This window comes from Panulirus ornatus, chromosome 13, assembly GCF_036320965.1.
Source record: "Panulirus ornatus isolate Po-2019 chromosome 13, ASM3632096v1, whole genome shotgun sequence".
NCBI lineage: Eukaryota > Metazoa > Arthropoda > Malacostraca > Decapoda > Palinuridae > Panulirus > Panulirus ornatus.
The window spans coordinates 13,032,380-13,057,034 of record NC_092236.1 but is presented as its reverse complement, the minus strand read 5'-3'; the positions used below and the strand labels follow the sequence as shown (position 1 = coordinate 13,057,034).

The 24,655-nt window shown below is 43.5% G+C and overlaps 1 protein-coding gene across 7 annotated transcripts in view; it reads right to left on the bottom strand.

Annotated features, from left to right (window-relative positions):
• The window catches only part of LOC139752770 (uncharacterized), a 199,302-nt gene that overhangs the window by 65,880 nt on the left and 108,767 nt on the right, over positions 1 to 24,655 (bottom strand). For all 7 annotated transcript variants that reach the window (XM_071668678.1, XM_071668677.1, XM_071668680.1 and 4 more), the window contains exon 3: positions 7,619 to 7,766. In XM_071668678.1, the coding sequence (XP_071524779.1) occupies positions 7,619 to 7,766 (148 nt within the window). The remainder of the gene's footprint in view (positions 1 to 7,618; positions 7,767 to 24,655) is intronic.

The following is a 24,655-nucleotide window of genomic DNA, read 5'->3' as shown; positions in this document are numbered from 1 at the left end:
ACCATACAACATTGTTGGAACCACTATTCCTTCAAACATACCCATTTTTGCTTTCCGAGATAATGTTCTCGACTTCCACACATTCTTCAAGGCTCCCAGAATTTTCGCCCCCTCCCCCACCCTATGATCCACTTCCGCTTTCATGGTTCCATCCGCTGCCAGATCCACTCCCAGATATCTAAAACACTTCACTTCCTCCAGTTTTTCTCCATTCAAACTCACCTCCCAACTGACTTGACCCTCAACCCTACTGTACCTAATAACCTTGCTCTTATTCACATTTACTCTTAACTTTCTTCTTTCACATACTTTACCAAACTCAGTCACCAGCTTCTGCAGTTTCTCACATGAATCAGCCACCAGCGCTGTAGCATCAGCGAACAACAACTGACTCACTTCCCAAGCTCTCTCATCCCCAACAGACTTCATACTTGCCCCTTTCCAAAACTCTTGCATTCACCTCCCTAACAACCCCATCCATAAACAAATTAAACAACCATGGAGACATCACACACCCCTGCCGCAAACCTACATTCACTGAGAACCAATCACTTTCCTCTCTTCCTACACGTACACATGCCTTACATCCTCGATAAAAACTTTTCACTGCTTCTAACAACTTGCCTCCCACACCATATATTCTTAATACCTTCCACAGAGCATCTCTATCAACTCTATCATATGCCTTCTCCAGATCCATAAATGCTACATACAAATCCATTTGCTTTTCTAAGTATTTCTCACATACATTCTTCAAAGCAAACACCTGATCCACACATCCTCTACCACTTCTGAAACCACACTGCTCTTCCCCAATCTGATGCTCTGTACATGCCTTCACCCTCTCAATCAATATCCTCCCATATAATTTACCAGGAATACTCAACAAACTTATACTTCTGTAATTTGAGCACTCACTCTTATCCCCTTTGCCTTTGTACAATGGCACTATGCACGCATTCCGCCAATCCTCAGGCACCTCACCATGAGTCATACATACATTAAATAACCTTACCAACCAGTCAACAATACAGTCACCCCCTTTCTTAATATATTCCACTGCAATACCATCCAAACCTGCTGCCTTGCCGGCTTTCATCTTCCGCAAAGCTTTTACTACCTCTTCTCTGTTTACCAAATCATTTTCCCTAACCCTCTCACTTTGCACACCACCTCGACCAAAACACCCTATATCTGCCACTCTATCATCAAACACATTCAACAAACCTTCAAAATACTCACTCCATCTCCTTCTCACATCACCACTACTTGTTATCACCTCCCCATTTGCGCCCTTCACTGAAGTTCCCATTTGCTCCCTTGTCTTACGCACTTTATTTACCTCCTTCCAGAACATCTTTTTATTCTCCCTAAAATTTAATGATACTCTCTCACCCCAACTCTCATTTGCCCTTTTTTTCACCTCTTGCACCTTTCTCTTGACCTCCTTGCCTCTTTCTTTTATACATCTCCCACTCAATTTCATTTTTTCCCTGCAAAAATCGTCCAAATGCCTCTCTCTTCTCTTTCACTAATACTCTTACTTCTTCATCCCACCACTCACTACCCTTTCTAATCAACCCACCTCCCGCTCTTCTCATGCCACAAGCATCTTTTGCGCAATCCATCACTGATTCCCTAAATACATCCCATTCCTCTCCCACTCCCCTTACTTCCATTGTTCTCACCTTTTCCCCATTCTGTACTCAGTCTCTCCTGGTACTTCCTCACACAAGTCTCCTTCCCAAGCTCACTTACTCTCACCACCCTCTTCACCCCAACATTCACTCTTCTTTTCTGAAAACCCATACAAATCTTCACCTTAGCCTCCACAAGATAATGATCAGACATCCCTCCAGTTGCACCTCTCAGCACATTAACATCCAATTACTGGTTCAAGACTCAACTCAAGATCACTTATCACACCATACCTTATGTTACCTTACGTATCATTTATGCTAGTTCTAAAAGCCGTCTTCTTATTCAACAGCTCTGCCACTGTTCAGACTGGATGTTAGTGAAAAGGATGCTACATAATTTGTAAAACCTTGCCTAGGAGGTTAAGCTTAATGCATGGGCAGTATCTTTAACTCTCAATCTAGGTGAGATTTTTTATGTTTTTACCACCTTTATAATTACTGGTTCAAGACTTAACTCAAGATCATTTATCACACCATACCTCATTATCTTGTGGAGGCGAAGGTGAAGATTTGTATGGGTTTTCAGAAAAGAAGAGAGAATGATGGGGTGAAGAGGGTGGTGAGAGTAAGTGAGCTTGGGAAGGAGACTTGAGTCAGGAAGTACCAGGAAAGACTGAGTACAGAATGGAAAAAGGTGAGAACAAAGGAGGTAAGGGGAGTGGGGGAGGAATGGAATGTACTTAGGGAAGCAGTGATGGCTTGCGCAAAAGATGCTTGTGGCATGAGAAGCATGGGAGGTGGGTTGATTAGAAAGGGTTGTGAGTGGTGGGATGAAGAAGTAAGATTATTAGTGAATGAGAAGAGAGAGGCATGTGGACGATTTTTGCAGGGAAAAAATGCAAATGAGTGGGAGATGTATAAAAGAAAGAGACAGGAGGTCAAGAGAAAGGTGCAAGAGGTGAAAAAAGAGGGCAAATGAGAGTTGGGGTGAGAGAGTATCATTAAATTTTAGGGAGAATAAAAAGATGTTCTGGAAGGAGGTAAATAAAGTGCGTAAGGGAGCAAATGGGAACTTCAGTGAAGGGGGCTAATGGGGAGGTGATAACAAGTAGTGGGGATGTGAGAAGGAGATGGAGTGAGTATTTTGAAGGTTTGTTGAATGTGTTTGATGATAGAGTGGCAGATATAGGGTGTTTTGGTCGAGGTGGTGTGCAAAGTGAGAGGGTTAGGGAAAATGATTTGGTAAACAGAGAAGAGGTAGTAAAAGCTTTGCGGAAGATGAAAGCCAGCAAGGCAGCAGGTTTGGATGGTATTGCAGTGGAATTTATTAAAAAAGGGGGGTGACTGTACTGTTGACTGGCTGGTAAGGTTATTTAATGTATGTATGATTCATGGTGAGGTGCCTGAGGATTGGCAGAATGCGTGCATAGTGCCACTGTACAAAGGCAAAGGGGATAAGAGTGAGTGCTCAAATTACAGAGGTATAAGTTTGTTGAGTATTCCTGGTAAATTATATGGAAGGGTATTGATTGCGAGGGTGAAGGCATGTACAGAGCATCAGATTGGGGAAGAGCAGTGTGGTTTCAGAAGTGGTAGAGGATATGTGGATCAGGTGTTTGCTTTGAAGAATCTATGTGAGAAATACTTAGAAAAGCAAATGGATTTGTATGTGGCATTTATGGCTCTGGAGAAGGCATATGATAGAGTTGATAGAGATGCTCTGTGGAAGGTACTAAGAATATATGGTGTGGGAGGCAAGTTGTTAGAAGCAGTGAAAAGTTTTTATGGAGGATGTAAGGCATGTGTACGTGTAGGAAGAGAGGGAAGTGATTGGTTCTCAATGAATGCAGGTTTGAGGCAGGGGTGTGTGATGTCTCCATGGTTGTTTAATTTGTTTATGGATGGGGTTGTTAGGGAGGTGAATGCAAGAGTTTTGGAAAGAGGGGCAAGTATGCAGTCTGTTGTGGATGAGAGAGCTTGGGAAGTGAGTCATTTGTTGTTCGCTGATGATACAGCGCTAGGTGGCTGATTCATGTGAGAAACTGCAGAACCTGGTGACTGAGTTTGGTAAAGTGTGTGAAAGTGTGTGAAAGAAGAAAGTTAAGAGAAGAGTAAATGTGAATAAGAGCAAGGTTATTAGGTACACTAGGGTTGAGGGTCAAGTCACTTGGGAGGTAAGTTTGAATGGAGAAAAACTGGAGGAAGTAAAGTGTTTTAGATATCTGGGAGTGGATCTGGCAGCGGATGGAACCATGGAAGCGGAAGTGAACCATAGGGTGGGGGAGGGGGTGAAAATCCTGGGAGCCTTGAAGAATGTTTGGAAGTCGAGAACATTATCTCGGAGAGCAAAAATGGGTATGTTTGAAGGAATAGTGGTTCCAACAATGTTGTATGGTTGCGAGGCGTGGGCTTTGGATAGAGTTGTGTGCAGGAGAGTGGATGTGCTGGAAATGAGATGTTTGAGGACAATATGTGGTGTGAGGTGGTTTGATCGAGTAAGTAATGTAAGGGTAAGAGAGATGTGTGGAAATAAAAAGAGCGTGGTTGAGAGAGCAGAAGAGGGTGTTTTGAAATGGTTTGGGCACATGGAGAGAATGAGTGAGGAAAGATTGACCAAGAGGATATATGTGTCGGAGGTGGAGGGAACGAGGAGAAGTGGGAGACCAAATTGGAGGTGGAAAGATGGAGTGAAAAAGATTTTGAGTGATCGGGGCCTGAACATGCAGGAGGATGAAAGGCGGGCAAGGAAGAGAGTGAACTGGATCGATGTGGTATACCGGGGTCGACGTGCTGTCAATGGATTGAAACAGGGCATGTGAAGCGTCTGGGGTAAACCATGGAAAGTTCTGTGAGGCCTGGATGTGGAAAGGGAGCTGTGGTTTCGGGCATTATTACATGACAGCTAGAGACTGAGTGTGAGCAAATGGAGCCTTTGTTGTCTTTTCCTAGCGCTACCTCGCACACATGAGGGGGGAGGGGGATGTTATTCCATGTGTGGCGAGGTGGCGATGGGAATAAATAAAGGCAGACAGTATGAATTATGTACATGTGTATATATGTATATGTCTGTGTGTGTATATAAATGTGGACATTTCTTTCGTCTGTTTCCTTGCGCTACCTCGCAAATGCGGGAGACAGCGACAAAGCAAAATAAATAAATAAATATAACCTCATGTTACCTTACATATCATTTATGCCAGTTCTAAAAGCTGTCTTCTCATTCAACAGCTCTGCCACTGTTCTGACTGGATGTTAGTGAAAAGGATGCTACATAAATTGTAAAACCTTGTTTAGGATGTTAAGCTTAATGTATGGGCAGTATCTTTAACTCTCCATCTAGGTGAGATTTTTTATGTTTTTATGATAAGCAGAAAAGGTCAGTTAATAAAGCACAATAATATGGTGTAGACATATGGAGAGAACGAGTAATAAAGAGGATATATGCGTCAGAAGTGGAGGGAACAAAGAGAACGAGGAGACCAAATTGTAGATGGAAAGATGGAGCGAAAAAGATTTTGAGCGATCAGGACCTGAACATGCAGGAGAATGAAAGGCATGCAAGGGATTGAGTGAATTGGAACGATGTGGTATACAAGAACTGACATGCTGTCAATGGACTGAACCAAGGCATGTGAAGCAAATGTCTCTGGGGCCTGGTTGTGGATTGGGAGCTATGATTTCATTGCATTACACATGACAGATAGAGAATGGACATGAGGAGATGCAGCCTTTCTTCATACGCTTCTGGTGCTACCTTACTAACATGGAAAAGAGGTAATCAAGTATGGGAAAAAAAAAAAATATATATATATATATATATATATATTTTGTGTGATCGGGGCCTGAACATGCAGGAGGGTGAAAAGAGGGCAAGGAATAGAGTGAATTGGAGCGATGTGGTATACCGGGGTTGACGTGCTGTCAGTGGATTGAATCAGGGCATGTGAAGCGTCTGGGGTAAACCATGGAAAGCTGTGTAGGTATGTATATTTGCGTGTGTGGACGTATGTATATACATGTGTATGGGGGTGGGTTGGGCCATTTCTTTCGTCTGTTTCCTTGCGCTACCTCGCAAACGCGGGAGACAGCGACAAAGTATAAAAAAAAAAATATATATATATATATATATATATATACACGCAAGGAAACAGACGAATGGCCCAACCCACCCACATACACATGCATATACATGAACGCCAATACACGCACATATGCATACCTATACATTTCAACGTATACATACATATACATACAAAGACATATACATATATACATATGTACACATTCACACTTGCTGCCCCATCCATTCCCGTCGCCACCCCGCCACACATGAAACAGCACCCACCTCCTCCGCATGCGGTAGCGCTAGGAAAAGACAACAAAGGCCATATTAAATCACACTCACAATGAAAGTGGAGAGGAGGTTAAACATACCGTCTGAGGGGACTTTAAATAGCAATGGAGGATGTAGATACAAGGAAGGAACAGAGCATGATAGGACACGGTTGGAGTGACAAGTGACGTAAATGAGTGGTGAAAGTATATGAAGATTATGCATATCAGTGGGCATAAGTGTCTTGAATACATTGAAAACATAAAAATGTTTACAGATATACATGAAGAAAAAACAGGCATAATAGGGCATTCAAAACCACGGCTGGTGATATTTCTAGTAAGATGGAATATAAGAAACAAGCAAGACAGATGGTCCAGGAGAAGGTTGGGAGGGGATTTGTCAGATAAGATGACGCTAATAGGTATGTTTCCCTTTTACTGTAGATGGTAGGGGATTAGAAATGACAATATGAAAATAATAACGATAAAAATACTGGCATAGAAAATGAGGAGTGCTAGTGTAAGATTAACCTCCCAAAGAAGTCGATGACAAGCTGAGTAACATGTGAGGTCGAGATATGGTGGCAGTTTAAAAGAGCTTTATTAGAGATTGCCTCATCTGTAGAGCACCACAGGCATAGTTTGTCGAAATAAAGGGGAGTACAGCATTCTGGAATGAAGATCTAAGAGAAATGCCTGAGTATAAAAATATTACAACTGAATTTGCCAGAAAATTTGTGATGGCTAAAAAATACAGAGAGTAGAATATCAAGTTTTACAGTGAAAAATCAAAAAGCTGATGCACATGAATAAAAATTTTTGTAACTCTCCCCAACCCTCACTTTCTCATACACAGAGAATCACACTCTTCTTTCTGATCAATATATGGCTTTCATTGTGTAAGCTCCATTGGAGACCTCTCACCAGACATCCCTAGTCCTTTCTCAGGGTTTCTGATGAATCTGTAAAGGCCCTCAACATCTCCAAAGCATATGACACAGAAAAGGGTGTAGCAGAATTTTCTGCCTTTTAAATCTCCTTCCTTTGGCTTTCATACTTCACTCGGTTCTCTAAGGCATCGCTTCCCCTTAAGTAATTTCATCATGGCGTCACTGATGCACCCACTTCTCCCTCTTATCCTGTCAACAGTGGCGTTTCTGAGGGTTCTGTGCTATCGCCCACATTAATATTTATCTCTATACATAAGCTTTACTCAACCTGAGACTGATCTTGTTCCTATTTCACCCTCGCTATAACCAGCTAGTTTTCCCTCCTCTCCTGAATCCAAAACTTGTTTTTTCCTTACCCTGATTTACAAAGCATTAACCCTGATTACGTTTTCTACGGCAAAAATGTAAAATCTTTTCCCAGAGGTCTTGTATGTTTCTCTAATTTTCCATTATCAAATTTCAAAACACCACAATTCAACCCTACAATAATATAAACATGACCAGAACCATCGTCTTTCACTCGCTTCCTGGGAAAACCACATCCACACACAACAAAGCCCAGTTCCCAATAGATTGGAATGCTATTGAAGGAAAATGCTACCAGTCCAGAAACACTTCTCAAATAAAGAATATAAAACATGTAAAAAGTAGCACTCATGGCACTGCATGAGTTGTGTAATGACAAGGACTCACAGTGGAGGTATCAGGTTGGGACTGCTTGTTTTGTCCCGTCTCGGTCTCGTCCTCCGTAGAGACGACGATGTGAGGGGTGGTTGGAGATCCAGGGTCATTGCCTCCCGCGGGCGCTTCGTCAGGCTGACCTCCGTGAACACCAACCCATCTAAAACGAAAGAAATATCATTGTAGAAATAAGAAAAAAAAAATGTGCTCGTCACTGACAATGCCACCATTTGAGGTCATGTTTTCCCGAAATTTTCGCAAAAGGTTCACAACATCATTGGTATCATGTAAACAATTTATTGTAATTTGTCGCTGCCTCCCGCATTAGCGAGGTAGCGCATAGAAACAGACGAAAGAATGGCCCAACCCACCCACATCCTCATGTATCTACATAAAGGCCCACACACGCACATATACATACCTATACATTCCAACGTATACATACATATACATACACAGACATATACATATATACACATGTACATTTTCATAAATGCTGCCTTCATCCATTCTCGCCGCCACCCCGCCACACATGAAATGGTACCCCCCAACCACCGCAAGCGCGCGAGGTAGCGCTAGGAAAAAAAACAAAGGCCACTTTCGTTCATGCTCAGTCTCCAGCTGTCATGTGTAATGCACAGAAACCACAGCTCCTTTCCACATCCAGGCCCCACAAAACTTTCCATGGTTTACCCCAGACGCTTCATATGCCCTAGTTCAATCCATATGCAGAACCTTCACTTCACCGTGATGAGATATATGCACAATCACCATGGAAAGAGAAAATAAAATGGTGAGTACTTTCGTTTAATTCATCCTCTGCCTGGGGATGTAACGTATTAAACGAAAGTACTCACCGTTTCTATTTTCTCTTTCCAGTGGTGATTGTATATATATATATATATATATATATATATATATATATATATATATATATATATATATATATACATGAGTAACGAAAAAGGTGGGGGGGGGGGGCAGGTCGGTGCCATCTTCCGTTACTGAAATGACCTAAGATAACTTACGTCACTAATGACCATGGGAAGGCAGGGACAGAAAAATCGTCGCTCGTACTGTCCTGACTGATTAAAAGTTCCACAAACCCTGACAGTGTTTATAACCATCAGAAGGGCGGGTAGAGTGGTCGGTAGTCAACGTCGGAAGTGTTAAGAGTTAGGTCCTAACTCCTAGACCACCCCCCAACCCCCCCACCAGGTCACTTTGAACACTGGTGATTAAGTCGGTCTAACCCACGTGACGTTGTAGTCAACCTAAACACGATACGGCAGTGCGTGACTTAAGCCCACTGCTTTTCATCAACCTGCTGTTTTAAATGGATGTGCGACTGGTTGTTGGACCGTGAGACGCATTTTATTCAAAACCACCTGTTCTAAGTCCCTTGGGTGGTTTAAAGACAGATTTCACAGTATCTGCTCAATAAGCACGTCACAATTCAGACCTGGTGAGCTGAGCTACAAGTAAGCGATTTCTAATTTTTGTGTCATTGACCACTGTTAAGTCATGAAACCCTAACATAAACACGGTATATATGTGTGCTTGGTTTCTTTACGGTGATATATATCATTAAAATACTGAAGAATTATATTCACAGCCTTATACGTTTATCATTACCATGATCTCTATATGGCATTATTGGTAACTGAAAATATTTCAATTCTCATTTCTATAATACTAAAGGGATCTAGGTATCAAGAGGTAACATGAGTGACTTCGAAAGGCAACTTATGAATTTCCACGGGAGGTTCATAAATGTATATAATTTGATACTTTTAGTTCCGTGCTACCTGCGTTAGCAAGGAAGAGTCAGGGAAACACGACTGGGCCTTAGCGGAAATATCCTCTTTGGCTCCTTCGTCTTCCCCTCTTTTGGAAAGTTATAATACATTTAGGAGGGCAGGATTTCCAGTCCCCCGCTCTCATCCCTCTGTCCCTCCCTTTTGGGGAATCCTGTATCAAACCCTGACAAGCATAACAATAACAATCTTATAGAGTATCAAGCCGAGAAGTTTGCCTCCGTTTCTGAGCAGACTAGGATTCAAAGTTTGTTTCTAAAATGATTTGCAAATGGTCCACTTTAAAGGATTAATCTAATCCACGGGCGCAGATCTCTGTGCTTTCCTTAGTGTTACTTCCCTTATCTGTTTCGGCAAAACACTTTAAAGCTAAAGTACAGCTAAGGAAAGGCGATGTATGGGTTTTGATTATAAGTTCTGGAACACTAAACTGGCACGGTCAACGTCAGAAATCTTAGCACGCAAATTACTCCTACATACCTACAACATCGGACCATCACTCCTCCCGGACTTTAATGGAGAGGAGACTTGCCCCAGTAGATATAATGCATCCCATCCCTACGACATAATGCGCAAATGTCTCCCAGGGTGTCCGTTGGGTGGGTAGGAACTTGCGGTCATGGCCGGACACTCACGCCCAACTTGCTTAAACCTTGGCCATTTAGCGGGAAGGCATAGTTCTCTTGTCTCACGACTAATTCCCTAGCATTCAGCGAGCCCACAACGTTTTCCATTCACGTAGGTCATGACTGAGCTTGTACCACAGTGTTCCCATGGTCCTGATGTCATGATGCCAATCATCATAATTACTCGGAAGTAAATAAGTGTAATGGTTGTTTTCATGTTGCCTAAGGACATGTGCATCACGAACATGATCACCTTACTACAAGTCATGTTTAAAATTAGCTTAACGCATTGGGCACGGTGGATCCTGCGAAAATGACCTTCACACTTAGGTCACCAAGACGTTACATGATTGCATTACCACCTTTGTACTGAAAAGATCAACATAATTGGTACAATTACACCATCATTCTTGATCTTAAGCGACTTTTGATGGTGTCAATCGACACGAAATTTTGTATGAACCATATACAGGGCCTGACTTCTCCGTTTGATCAATGGCTACCTCTCCCACAAGGTCATCTGTTGTTTTTCAAGGACAGAAATGAAATGAGAGTTTGAAATAGGTATTCCGCAGGTTGGTGTACTCAGTCCTATCTTGTTTCATGTCCCATATAATGCCCTTCTTCAGTCCATGCCTAATAACATCGAACACCATATACTTACGTTATGCTGACGAAATGATTAACAACGTTGAGTATAATGATACAATCACTATACTCAACCATATATCAGATAGTTTGTGAAAGGCTGCGGCTTGTCGCCTCGGCTGAGAAACCCAAAACCCTCAATAGACGCCCTCCCAAATGAGATGGTGTCACCAGAAACACTCGGATGAATAATGGATCAGAAAGTATAGATGTCTTTGATTAGCAGTATCAACATACGGAGCTATTGTAACTAGAAAAAGAGACGGTGTCACCAGAAACACTCGGATGAATAATGGATCACAAAGTATAGATGTCTTTGATTAGAAGTACCAACATATGGAGCTATTGTAACTAGAAAAAGGGACGGTGTCACCAGAAACACTCGGATGAATAATGGATCACAAAGTATAGATGTCTTTGATTAGAAGTACCAACATATGGAGCTATTGTAACTAGACTTAACCATCATTTTAAGGAAAGGTTTAGAGCAATGTAGCTGACTCCCGTCCCAAACATGGGACATATGCTGCGCCTCTGCTTGCACTAGTGCCCGAGAGAGAGCTTGGAAGGCTTGAGAAATAAACTGAAGCTGTAAAAATTGTTCTCAGCTGCCCCAGAACAATAAATATGTGGGAACTTAGTCTTCTTAGAATCAGAGACAGATTAACGGAAATCAGTCTTCTTATTGGAATCCGGATGCTCAGGGGAAAAAACGAAAAAAACTTCCAGACCTTCTCAAATGGAAGTCATTATAGACGAGTTACTACAACAGCTACTGGGTTCAGAATATATGGTTTTCATGAACTTTGACAAGTGAGGCAGTAAACGCATTACCCTATCCCATGAGAAAATAATCTCACTGAATTCACTGTTCCCCACTGCTCAGAACACAGCCCAAGTTGATGCTGAGAATCATTAATGACGTCCGTTATCACACTGACACTATTACCAATGAACATAATTTGTAATAAAGCATTGGAGCTTCTTTTAGTGCTAATGCTGCAACACTTACTGATGGCTTTTACCTGTTAGCTGTCTAATACCTGTCCACGCAGATTTTGTATCAAACAGATTTTCCACCTTGGTTTTACATTTATCAATTTCCTTCTGAAAAGGTTGAAGACGAGTTTTATCATTAGCAGCAAGAACATGTTTTTCATCACTCAACTGTTCTGTTAAATCTCTCGTTTACCCAGGGTTTATTAGGAAAAAATTTAACACCTTTATTCGGTACAAAACTTAATGAAGCTATGGTGGCCGTAATCCTACCATACACTGAGGACCTGCGACCACTTGCAAAAGAAAGGATCTGCTCAAAGCTGCAACTGGAGTCCAACCTGCGACAAACAACTTCCACATATACACAACCTCTTTGTACCCGCTGCATATTCAAATTGTCATTATCACTAGTTGAACGGTGTGTTGTAAGAGGCGGTGGTACTGTGGAGACAGCAGTTTCATACAGAGAAGCAAAATACTCGCACATCCCGCTCTCATACGCCAAGTTCTACACTGCTTACCACCACAGCATCCTACTGTAGTCACAGCTAAACCACGTGACGTGTAGGAAGCGATGAATTTACACAGTGATTTCTAAATACGTGTCCCATCACGAGAGAAGATCCTAAGCCACAGTATGCAAGACACAGGGATCTGCTGTTTAGATGCAATATGGTTAGAATGTCAAAATGCACCAGGGTATGTTTGTTACAAAGGGCTGGCCGAGGAAGGCTAAGATGCAGCAGCTTCGTCACGACACTCGTACACAGAGCAAGACAGGTTTGGCCAAGACAAGGCTAGGCACGAGAGGGAACGGCAGGATACGTCTGGGAAGTACATGGGTAGGTTAGGCAAGGCTGGACAGGGAACTGCTAGGCTTGGAGAGACAGGCAAGGGCAGGTGTGCCAGGTCGTAATCATGTTAGGGCAGGTCTGGCAGGTCATTAATGTAAAGCTCTACCCGAGGCTGATGAATGTGCCCAGCCTCACCCAAAGTACAGAGATGAAGGAATGTAACAAGAGGCTAGCTGGACCGGACCACCGCTCCATCTAGCGCTGGCCCACAACCATCCCAACTTAAACTTGGCCCATGATCACCACAGCTTACCTCATACGAGTAACCAGTATGAAAAGTCCCTATAAAAAAAAAAAAGGAAGACAGGATTAACCCCGGAGTCTCTATAAGCGACGCTGAAATCATTCTCTCGTCACACCCAGTCGCTGGCAAGCTACAACCAATACCCTGGTGGTGAGACGACGTATGAAAATAAATATAAACAAAGTTCTCGAGATTTGTAAATAATTAATTTTCAATGAAAGATAACCATCTTAGATATTAAAAGCTTCGCTTTCAGCATGAATATTTTCCTGTTTGTGCAGTGACAAGAGATTCTTGACCTCAAAAGCAACAGGGGCCTTTCTTGTCCAAAGGGAATCAAACATTCATAAATCAATGCCCTGGAATCTACACAAAGAAGAGGACATGAAGCACTCATGCATAACGCAAAATCACCCAGGGGATCTTAGGTACAGACGAGATGAATTACAAGAATCAGCTCAAGTTCCTCGCACTCTAAAACAGAAAAGTTCACTGATCATCTACACTTGGGAAATACTAGAGAGCCAAGTCTCGAACCTGGACCCGCCAGAGGAGGTAGGAATCCTCGTCCCACAAAAAAAACAAAGAACATGCAAGTCCCGCGCGGTACATTCCGGAACCATCGCCCTGGGAAGAATTCAGACCCTATGAGGGGGGCCATTTTTGGCATTTACAAGAAAAAAAGAAAATGCACAAAAAAAAACTTTCGGTCATTGTTACAGATGCCTTCAGGAAAAGTGCCTGAACATATTCTTCGCATTTATCCATGAGCCCTGTCCGACCCACTACGAAGTACGCCAAGGGGCTGGCTGCCTCTAGTGCCGGTTTATGAGCATCCCAGTCTTGCCTGGACGATAGTGAGGTAAACACACCGTCCCCAAAGTTTAGGGTTAGACAGGAGCCTTGAACCACCTCAAGGAAACTCGCATAAGGATGACTCAAGGCCTAATTGTTTTTGTCTCATATATTACATTGTCTTATAATAAACTATGAGCAATAGTTTTCCTGCCAATTTCAGTAATGTTTACATCCAAAAGAAGGTGGGGACTTATACAAAAGGATAAACATAAACAAACGCACATCGAACACGTGCATTCAACCACACATACAAATATAACATTCAAACACCCACAAAGCACCAGAGGGTCAAGTTAGTGCTGTATGCGTATTTTCATGAAATCGACACGGCAGACTTACATGGAGTACGTTTGTCACAAGTTGCTGACCTTCACATATGAGTGCAATTTTGAGCTTATTTGGCCAGTATCTCACTCCACCCCAATCAAGGTCAACCATCGATGGGTCACAGAACACATACGTTGGTTTTCTAACTCCGACCACATCCACTGCTAAACTACCACCAACCATGTCATTCAACCAAACCAAGATCGGTTTTGCACATCATACTCGCTTCCAAACCCTTTTCTTCTCCGGCCCTCTCCAGTCTGTTCAGTTCACCAGATTTTTCTGTTTCCCTCTGAACGATGAACTAAGTTGGAAGGAATACGTCAGCACCGTCATCAAATCCACTAGCTATCATCTACTTTGCATACCCAAGAGACTTGAATTCCCTGCGCCTGAACTCAAAAATATTACTACAATTTTCATTTATGCCCCTATCTACATTATACGACAAGGACCACAAGACGGAACGATACAGAAAAGGGCATACACGATCATATTCTGTCCCCCTTACACTATCGTGTGAAAGGCGCTAACTTCAATGGTCCTCCTAACTCTATGCCTTTTACTTGAATCTCATCCGACAATCTGAGAAGGTAATGACTGCATCTTGCCCACCATCGTAACCAGCCGGAAGAGATCCCTATCCCTTAGTAGCAGTTCGACATCAAAACCTCATCGATCCCAACGGAGATTGCATAACGGTACATGATCACTTATTGTGAGCATCATAAACTAGGAGTGTTTATGTGAAGACTAAATATTTAACTCTCATCCCCACCGCTCTTGTTATAGTCCCGCTGTCTTGATTATGCATCGTCTGTATATTTTCAGTTTTTGGTCGATATATCTTTACTTTTAACGTTACGAAAGGGTTCACACATTAAAATCATAGATACAACAACACAGATACACTTATACAAACATCAGACAATATACCATAGACATGAGCACCCCAGCAGGGCCAGAGGAGGATGACCTACTCGGCACATAAGATGCAGGATCCTGGCGTGATCTCGTCTGTGTGGGGCGCATGGACGTGCCGGATAGGAGGAGGCTTCTTCTTGAAGCGGAACATGGCCTCGAGGGGGCTGAAGGAGGCACCACACTAACTTCTGCTCCAACGAGGCTCGGTCGGCTGGATGCCTTGGGAACTGAGCAGTGAGACTCTGGCCGGTGCTAGTGTTACCATCTATCTTATAAATTTTCTAAATCTTCGTATTTTTTCTACACTGATCACATCTACGCTCAGATATCGTAAACTGTGACATGTTCTTCAATTTGGTTTAAAGAAGAATAATCACCTTTTCTGTTCATAAACATTAAAAGGCTAGGTAAGATAGCGGAAAAATATGGACGAACAGCAAGCCACCCGACGCCTGACCAGAAACTGGTCCAGAGGCAACAGCGCCTGACGCAAGACCCAGGATTCGCTACCTCAAGAGCAACCTGGTGTGATCGCGCATGCTGCTTGTGTATGTGTAATTTTGCTGACTATAATGAAGAAGCAGTGACTACGTCAAATGCTACGTATCACTACCAGGTTGGATGACCCTGTGAGAACTCCCAAAATCGAGTAAGTTTCACACACCAAACCGCGAAACAGATTATTAGTGACAAATATTTCGAAAACAAGGAATGTGATTACCCAGCAATCTACCGGAGGCAAGAATGTTGGTATTATAAAAAGAACATAAATCGTTAAGGGCTGAATCCTTTAATAAATAGGATGCCAGGCACGAATAACACACCAACTACAGCCGACTTCAGTGTGTCTTGGTAGCAGTTTCAGTTCTCAGTGTCTGGGATGGTTTACGGCGAAACACTGATTCACTACAAACGCTATCTATAAAATCAGAATCAACTGGCTGGTAATACCAAAACGAATCAGGCGAACGGCTTCGTTTCTGCTGGTTCATTTCCAAGGAGTCGGTACCACGGAATGACCACTGCGCTAGCAATGTCGCACACATGTATGGTGCACTTCTTTCCACTTCATGCACAGGTACTGTTCATCAGAACGACCAAGTCTTCTACGTCTAGTTCGAGACCCAGACTGTGTACTGTCAACTGGTAAACCTCACAACCCACTTGCTTAAGCACATCACGTGAATATTTCATCATAGTTACTACACACTCATTATCACCGCGTACAGTCCACGCCACCTCTGCCAACACAGACAACAGTAGCAAGATACCGAGCTCACCACGTGACTGGCATCATCTGACTCGACTAAGTTCATCATTGGCCATCCCACTCCGCAACACCTAGGTCCCGGATGCCAAAACTCGCCATTTTCGCACAGAAACATTTCGTCGATGGCCACTCCCAGGCGCCAAAAGTGTTTGTATTCTGCTGCCTCAGTGTGCCTGCATCCATCATCTCGCCGTGGCAATAGCATGAGCCACTTAGCAAGGTGTGGTGGCTCTCACGTTTACCTTACCACAATGAAGTGAGGGGCCGATAGTAGTACTTTGTCCTGGCGGGACCCGGCGAGCCAATCCCGCCCACAGGTCGGGTTGCCCTTCCTGATGTTGCCTACACCACAGCCTGCCTTCCAGCCCCCAACACACCTGGACCGGCTGTAGCGCCCTCTTGAGTTTCTCTGTGGCTTAGGTAACTCGCACGATAAATATCACGTTATGAAAAGCTCATTCTAAGATGCTTAGTGAGGTCTTTGGTCTCTCCAACGCTCCGAAAAAAAATGCTACCAAGTTCATCCTAGCAGCCTGCAAGCTACTTGCGTACCCGATGTATCTCTGCATGGAAGGATGTGTAGGTTTACCTCTGTCTACAAGAACAGAGAGATGACTAAGACGGACCTGAAGGCCTGTAGTTTGGTCCTCAGTTTACGAAGAGCAGGTCAATCCATCAAAGAAAATAACTTTTTTCTTATATGTCATATTTTATAAATCAGCCTGAATATATTTGGGTAAGTGAAAAAAAAAAATCCGTTACAAGTCAATTAAACAATCACTGAAGTCACTTTCAACAGACTGATAAAATAGAGTATTACTAAGTTTAATTCTAAAAGGTACGTTAGACAGAAAATAGAAAATACCCCAAGAATGCCCTACAAACAGTAAACAACCAACAGGTCATTAGAATTAGCTAACGTAATAAAATGTACTTGAACACTAAGCAGAAACTTAAACACAAGTAATGACAACGTTCCTAAAAGGCAAAAAGTCTCTCAATGTGGCAAGCCAGAACTTGAAAAGTCATAACAATGACGACTGAGATGGAGACACGCCAGGGCTGATGGTGACTGCAGGTAGAGCAGTAACCTTACTCTGTTTCGAGGATGCGATGGGATAAAAACTGATAAACTGAACAGTTTTCTTCACAGAAGGAAAAAGAAGATGAAACAGGATAATTCGCTGAAGTTAAAGTAAGGAAACAGTCAGTAGTCGTTTGATGTTGACATGTGTGCATAGAGTACTAAACTCCGCCAGAGCTGCTTGACGTCACAGTGTTAATCCCTCCTGCATGTTAAAGGCCCCGCCCACCACTCGCTCCTATTATGTAATCATGAGAATTTCCTGTATTTCTCCAAGTGATCATGAAGCCTGTCATCCATCCGCAAGATGTAAAGATATACGTGTCTTATCTATCAATCCCAAAAGAACACATAAGTTACCAATGATAATTTCCATTTAATATTCAAAACCCCCTCCCGAATAAACATCTAATTTACCACTGAAAATTTCCACTGAATGTTTACAACAAGTAACTCAGCATTCATGCTAAGTCATATGTATACTTGAGTGATCTTTAGTGCAAACGTTAGAACACAAGAATTCTTGAGCATTCGCGATATTCCAAATAATTTCAAAAAGGGATCTGAATTTAGCTATTAAAGTTAGGATTCGCGCTCCAAAGAATCTGTAATCCCGTTTCTTGGTTAAGAATGTATGTAAACGTAATTTCCAACAAGACTAACAACGGCTCTACCCTCCGGTCTATCACTGCTGCATCACAATCGCTTCCTTGGATCGATGTGATATATGGGGGGCGACGTGCTGACAATTGGGGTGAACCAGGGTATATGAAGCGTTCAAGATACTATGGAGCAGTCTGTGGGTTTGGGTGTGGATGGAAGACCTTAAACATGACTGATAGAGATTATATGTGTGTGTAAGAGATCACTGTCCGTTTATCCCAGACGGTACCTCGATGAGGCGGGAAGGATATATATATATATATATATATATATATATATATATATATATATATATATATATATATATATATATATATATATATATATATATATTCTTATACAATTACCGCTCAAGGCATGGAACACTGTAAATATTCAATATACTGTTTATCACAAACTTCATACATAGCAGTGCACTGCAATTAACTACAGATCAGGAAATACCAGTTGTAAGCCACCAGGCCGGTTCAACAGCTCAGAACAGACCAGGATCGTTGTTTATTCGTGGTGAAAAAAAAAAAAGAATCGAATGATTCCCTGAATGAGAGAAGGTAAAGGGCTTAAAAGTTTTACTCAAACCTTTTTAGCTCGTAAGTTATTAGATTAACAATTGCCTTGACTTGTGTTCCTATGGTCATTAGTATTTCAGGTCTGGAAGAAGGCCACGGCGTGTGTGTGTGTTCAATTCCTGCCTGAAAGTATCTATGTTTCCTTGCAATGAGAGACCATTTTGCTTTTGTCCCTTTTCTTATTTTCATTCTTCTATCTATACTTTTAAATAATCAGAACTCCGACCCTGGCCTTTTAACGTGACCTGTTAGGGTCTGTGGTGCCGAAGATGTACCGAAGAAGTACATGGCGAGGAAAAGTGAAGATGAGTTTGTCAAGGGTGACGTGAATTTAGATTTATCGAGGACTGAAGTGTTCCTCTGCGTGATGATGGTGAGGGAGAGTGCGGCCCGGAGGGAGGTAGACACACTGCATTCCCATGCGAATGCTGTCGTGTCTGGTGCGATATAAACTCCGTACCGAGGTAGGTAATGCGATATAACCCCTTGTTTTCCAACAGCTACAGTTAATAGCTCGAAGGCGTTATGTGTACAGGGTGTCGTATTAGAGATGACAGGAGTACACGATGATAAGGAGGATATTAAGAGAGAGAACATGCCAGAAGGTCTTCGTTAGTCGCTCAAGATCGCCGATGGGGAGGGAGTTTCGCAACAGAGCTCGAACGAGTCTGGAGTTGCATCGTGAACCGATTATGAAAGTGGTAAAATCATACAGGTAATATCAAATGAGCTAAGGGCAAGCGAGGTATGGACTTCATGATACGTCATGAGAACTGGCTCACTGGTCCTTTAACATATGGCTGTGTAAGTAACTTTCTCGGGGGGGGGGGGGGGGGGGGGGGGGGGCGAGACGCGGCAGAGGGAGAGCTACACTCGGGCTGACGTGACCAGCGGTGGGATGGGTCTGAGCCACGCGTAAGCCAGATATGTGAGTGGCCTACCAAAGGAGGAAGAACAAGAGTGAGGTCATGAAGAACACGATATTACAGAAAGACGCACCGCTGAGAGGCCGTGGAAAGTGAGGGTAGCCAGTGCTCCGGAAACCAAGACAATAGGATAGAGTAACCCGATGCTCATAAAGATCTTTTAATTACTAAATCAGAAGCCTTTATTGCTAAATCAGATACCTTATGTATACTTCACTACAGCAACAATAGGAAGTTCTAATGATTTGACGTACATCAGAGACATGCATTAATAAATTCATTCCACCTATCACAATAATCTGTTCGTATTAAGCACTAGTAATTGTGTTCCTGTTTATAATGTGTTCCTATTGCCACTAGGCTACTACTTCTGCTGCTATTTCTACAGGGTCCCTACTTCAACTGCGTTCCTGTTGCTCTCTGAAACATCCAATCATCTGCCCGTCTTTATCACACGTCATTGAAAGCAGTGAGTAGTGGAGATGCCCACTCGGACACCGTACAAGCCTTCATCTTCAGCACTGCGTGACGCATGCACCAGGAAGAGATATGTCTTTCGCTTCACTTTCGTCTTACACTTCATCACCAATGGTAACACGCTGGTTAGTACCTGGTGAGTGGGCGTGCGCCTCCCTACCCTCAACACGGTGAGATATTGGCTCCTTAAAAGTAAAGAAGCTTCATAAGATTTCTCGTGAGACATCAGTAGAGTCAGGTGTTCCACACCAGTCAGTTTTCTGTCCTGTTCTTACTCCCGATGATTCTGGTGCCAGTGGAATATTCTGGTATTCCAACCAGAAAAGTCTCCGTAGCCAGTCAAACTAGGCCTCTCTATGAAATGTTCTCATTCACTTTCGAGGGCTCGAGCGAGCGAAGGAGCACGATCGTTTTCCTTCAAGTTATCATCATACTCAGAGGCAAGTGATCCTCAGAATGATTAGTGGTAGAAACATGGGTACGTGGGGCCGGAGGTATGTACCTACCCCGGGGGTGCTGTTGAAGCAGAGTGTGTGACTGATGGAGAGACACACCAGTAGCAGCGTCTGTGTGACAGGTGGAGGGAGGCACCTGTGAAAGTGTCTGTGTGACGGGTGAAGGTAGTACTGAGCACCACTGGAGCAGTGTGAGTGACAGTGGGAGATAACTTAGTCAGTCACATATTTCAGGTCATCATACACCATGGCTGTATCATCGTGTTCGAGGGACGTACCTCCATCACTCGTCGCACGTCCGCCCGGGGAAGTAGTCCTTATAGGCCACGTAGCTGGCCGTGGCATGCATATGATATGCCTGATATCCTTACATGGACCCGAGGACGCCCATGGCAGCACCTACACCTGGTTAGTAAGGTGGGGTGCTGGACCACCGCCCCTGGCGTCACACGTCCTCAACCCACGCCTGGTTTAGTATGGCGGTGTGCTGGACCGGCGCGCTGCCTGAAGTCCTTACAATAAGCCCTTACAATAGTCTGAACACAAGCGACAGTTAAACGATCGTAAACTGACAAGTACAACAACCTAGTGTAAAGAAAATAAACTCCCTACTCTTTCAATTATCTTCAGAACAAGGTTGTGTTTTAAAGCATGGACCAGGCTCCTGCCGAAACCTCCCTCAAAGTAGCCAGCCTCCCACCCGGTGATACATCCAGTGACGACCTTCAGTGATGTGCAGTCACCATTACCGAGTACTATGTCCGTGGTTCTAGTTCCCTGGTGTTCAAAAGAGGACACCGAAGGTCGCCGTTATTGGGGACCAATCTAGCGACGGGGCGCGGGTGAAGATCCTAAGCTTAAGGGGTGATGATTCTAAGACACTCCCACCTACTGAGAACCATCGTCCCCGGCCAGCAAAACAGGTACAGTGAGCGGCAAGGAACGGGAGCTGTCCGCTCATAAAGTAGCCAACAGGCAACCTTGAACCTTTATCCCGGTGGATTGCGGCCCTAGAATAAGAATATGGTTACCCTGAAAAGGTGTACATGGTCCACCTTGAGCCAAGTGGTTCATGTACTCCACCCTCTGGTATACACACCAAATAGGCAGCTTTGCAACGTATTCGCTAACACTAGAGACTAAGCTTGGTACAGATGTTCTTAGAACAGTTTCAAAGCGTACAAATGTATGTAAAATTTTGCTTTATCACGTGCAAATATTCTCTGAGTACGTTCCAACATGTACAATGGAGTGATACAATAAATTCTCTAACGTATACAAAACATCCCTTCCATGAAAACGGCCAAATAAAAACCTCACTGTGTTTACGTGTACCTTATATATTACTCACCCTCTAAATGATAAGAGTTCCCCGTACACAAATGTGCAGAGAACATAAAATTGCACAAGTGTACTTTTTACTCTGTACGTGCCAAAATGTGTTGATTTCATATATATATATATATATATATATATATATATATATATATATATATATATATATATATATATATATATATATATATATATGTGTGTGTGTGTGTGTGTGTGTGTGTGTGTGTGTGTGTGTGTGTATGTAAAGTGTTATCGTGTAAAGAAGAGCTGGAAATGCATCTCAAGTGTAACAACTCTACACTGGTGTTGCGGAAATGCCAGGCTCACCTCGACACACACGCACCCAGCGCTGTGCAGTTCTGTATGTCACTGTAAAGACGTATTCCATTTATTAACAATGTAAGGATCAGCCTCTTAGCCACGATAGCGTCATCCTTGAGCACGCATGTAGGATCCCTGAGCACGACATAAAGACCCTCAGGCACGACCCTTGGGCACAACAGTATGGCCCTTGAACACGACAGCACGAACCTATGGGTATGATGGCCTGGCCTTTGACCCGCCCTGTACTTGAGAGAACAAACAAAGGAATGTACATGTTCTCACACACACTGATTAAAGGAGAGGTTTGGCTGGCTGGCTGGCTGGCTACCCTGGTGGCTAGAAGCCGGGACCGGTCCAGCGCACCACAGTCCGACCACGAGTGGTGGGGGTTTACCACTCCTGCACCACCGCAAAATACGCCACACCTCTTTCTACCCTTGCTGAAGGCAGGCTAGTCTGTCCACAACAGACGCTTATGTCTCCACCCTAGCTGAGGGAAGTATGATTTGGTCACAACAGACACATCTCTCTATCCTAGCTGAGTGCAGTCTTGTCTGTCTACAACAGACAGAGACCTTCCTACCCTAGCTGAGTGCAGTCTTGTCCATCTGCAACAGACAGAGACCTTCCTACCTTACTAGCTGAGTGCAGGCTTGTCTGTCCATAACAAACAGAGACCTTCCTACCCTAGCTGAGTGCAGTCTTGTCCGTCTGCAACAGACAGAGACCTTCCTACCTTACCAGCTGAGTGCAATCTTGTCTGTCCATAACAGACAGACCTTCCTACCCTAGCTGAGTGCAGTCTTGTCCGTCTGCAACAGACAGAGACCTTCCTACCCTGGCTGAGCGCAGTCTTGTCCGTCCGCAACACACAGACCCTCCTTGCACTCCTTGGCGCATTCTTTCCTGTTCCGGATATTCATATATCTTTTTTTTTTTTTCCAACACACGCTGTCTCCCTTCTGATCATCAAGCTGAAGTACAGAAACAGGAATCTGTAACGTATTCTGTTCAGACCAAAAGTTGTAAAGATGAATTGACATCGGAGGGGCAATCTATCAAGGAAAAAAAAATATCACAAAATTATCAAGTCAAAAATCAATCCTGGAGAACGATGGTTCTGTATACTTTCAAGAGCAAAACTTTGCTACAGTGGGTAGGGTTTGTGAGGCAGTGAGCCAAGAGGAAGGAGAGAATAGGTGGTTTATGAGGCACAGTGTGCCTTGAATGGAGAGGGACTGGGTGGTTTATGAGGAACAGTGTGCGACGAATGGGAAGCGAATGGGTGATTTATGAGGTAAAATGAACCATGTGTGGGTACAGTGAGGCAGGCAGGCAGGTGAGAAACCAGTCCCACAGTCACCAGGTTAACTCATGTGGCCTCACACTCTCTACACTAGTGGCTACCTTCCTCACAACTCGGCCACGTTGAGGCATGAACCCTTTATGTACGACGGTACGACCCTTGAGCACGACGGTACGACCCTTGAGCACGACGGTACGACCCTTGAGTGTGATGGCATGGCCTCTGACCTGAACCTTTAAGGGGTAAGGTCAAAGGCCAAGCCATCAAACCCAAGGAACGTAGCCTCGTACCTAAAGCCCGCACCTTCGTGCCCAAGGGTCGTACCGTCGTGCCCAAGGGTCGTACCGTCGTGCCCAAGGGTCGCACCATCGTGCCCAAGGGTCGTGCCGTCATGCTCCTGGGGTTCAAGCATCGTGCTATAGGTACGTGCGTACCTTCCCATCCTCCCATACATTCAACACATACGACTACATCAAAGGAACAACGAACGGCCAGGGGACACTCAGCGTACCTCCACGCACCAAGGTCAGAACGACTACAAAAACTGCCCATTCCAAACAGGAAGCTAAACCGTCGAGAGAGAGAGAGAGAGAGAGAGAGAGAGAGAGAGAGAGAGAGAGAGAGAGAGAGAGAGAGAGAGAGAGAGTAAATGAAACGCAGCAAGGTTTTTGAGTGTTTGCAGTTTTATATAAAGATACTCATTCCAGATATCTAGATCGGAGATATCAAGAAATAACGTATATATATATATATATATATATATATATATATATATATATATATATATATATATATATATATATATATATATATATATATATACCAAAAACTCTTTGCATCTACTTAAAGTCAAACCTCGGGAGCAAAATGAACAGCTGGGTTGACTGTCAGCCGGCTGTTAATGGGGACTTCAAATGAGAAATTTGTAACAGTGAATACCAGAAAATGGAAGAGGGCTTTGAAAATCAGTACAAAGAGAGATTACTATCAAACAATTTCTTATGAGCACAACACACCTAATCTAACCTATCCTAGCTTAGCCTAGCCTAGCTTAGCTCTCTCTGGCCTAACGCAAAATGAGCAAACGTGAGAAAGCAACATATTGACATACGACGCTAATTTGTGACACAGACAAGTGGCAATAGAAGAGAGCCAATGGCCGCAGAAAGGGGCTGGCTGGCTGGCAGACCGTGGGAACATCTAAATATTGTGACGATGCAATGACGTCAACGAACATCCCGTAATGATCACTTGGAGCACTTGGCGGCTACAGACCGTCTGACCTGCAAGTGCGGGGCCCCCCTCCTCTCTCTCTCTCTCTCTCTCTCTCTCTCTCTCTCTCT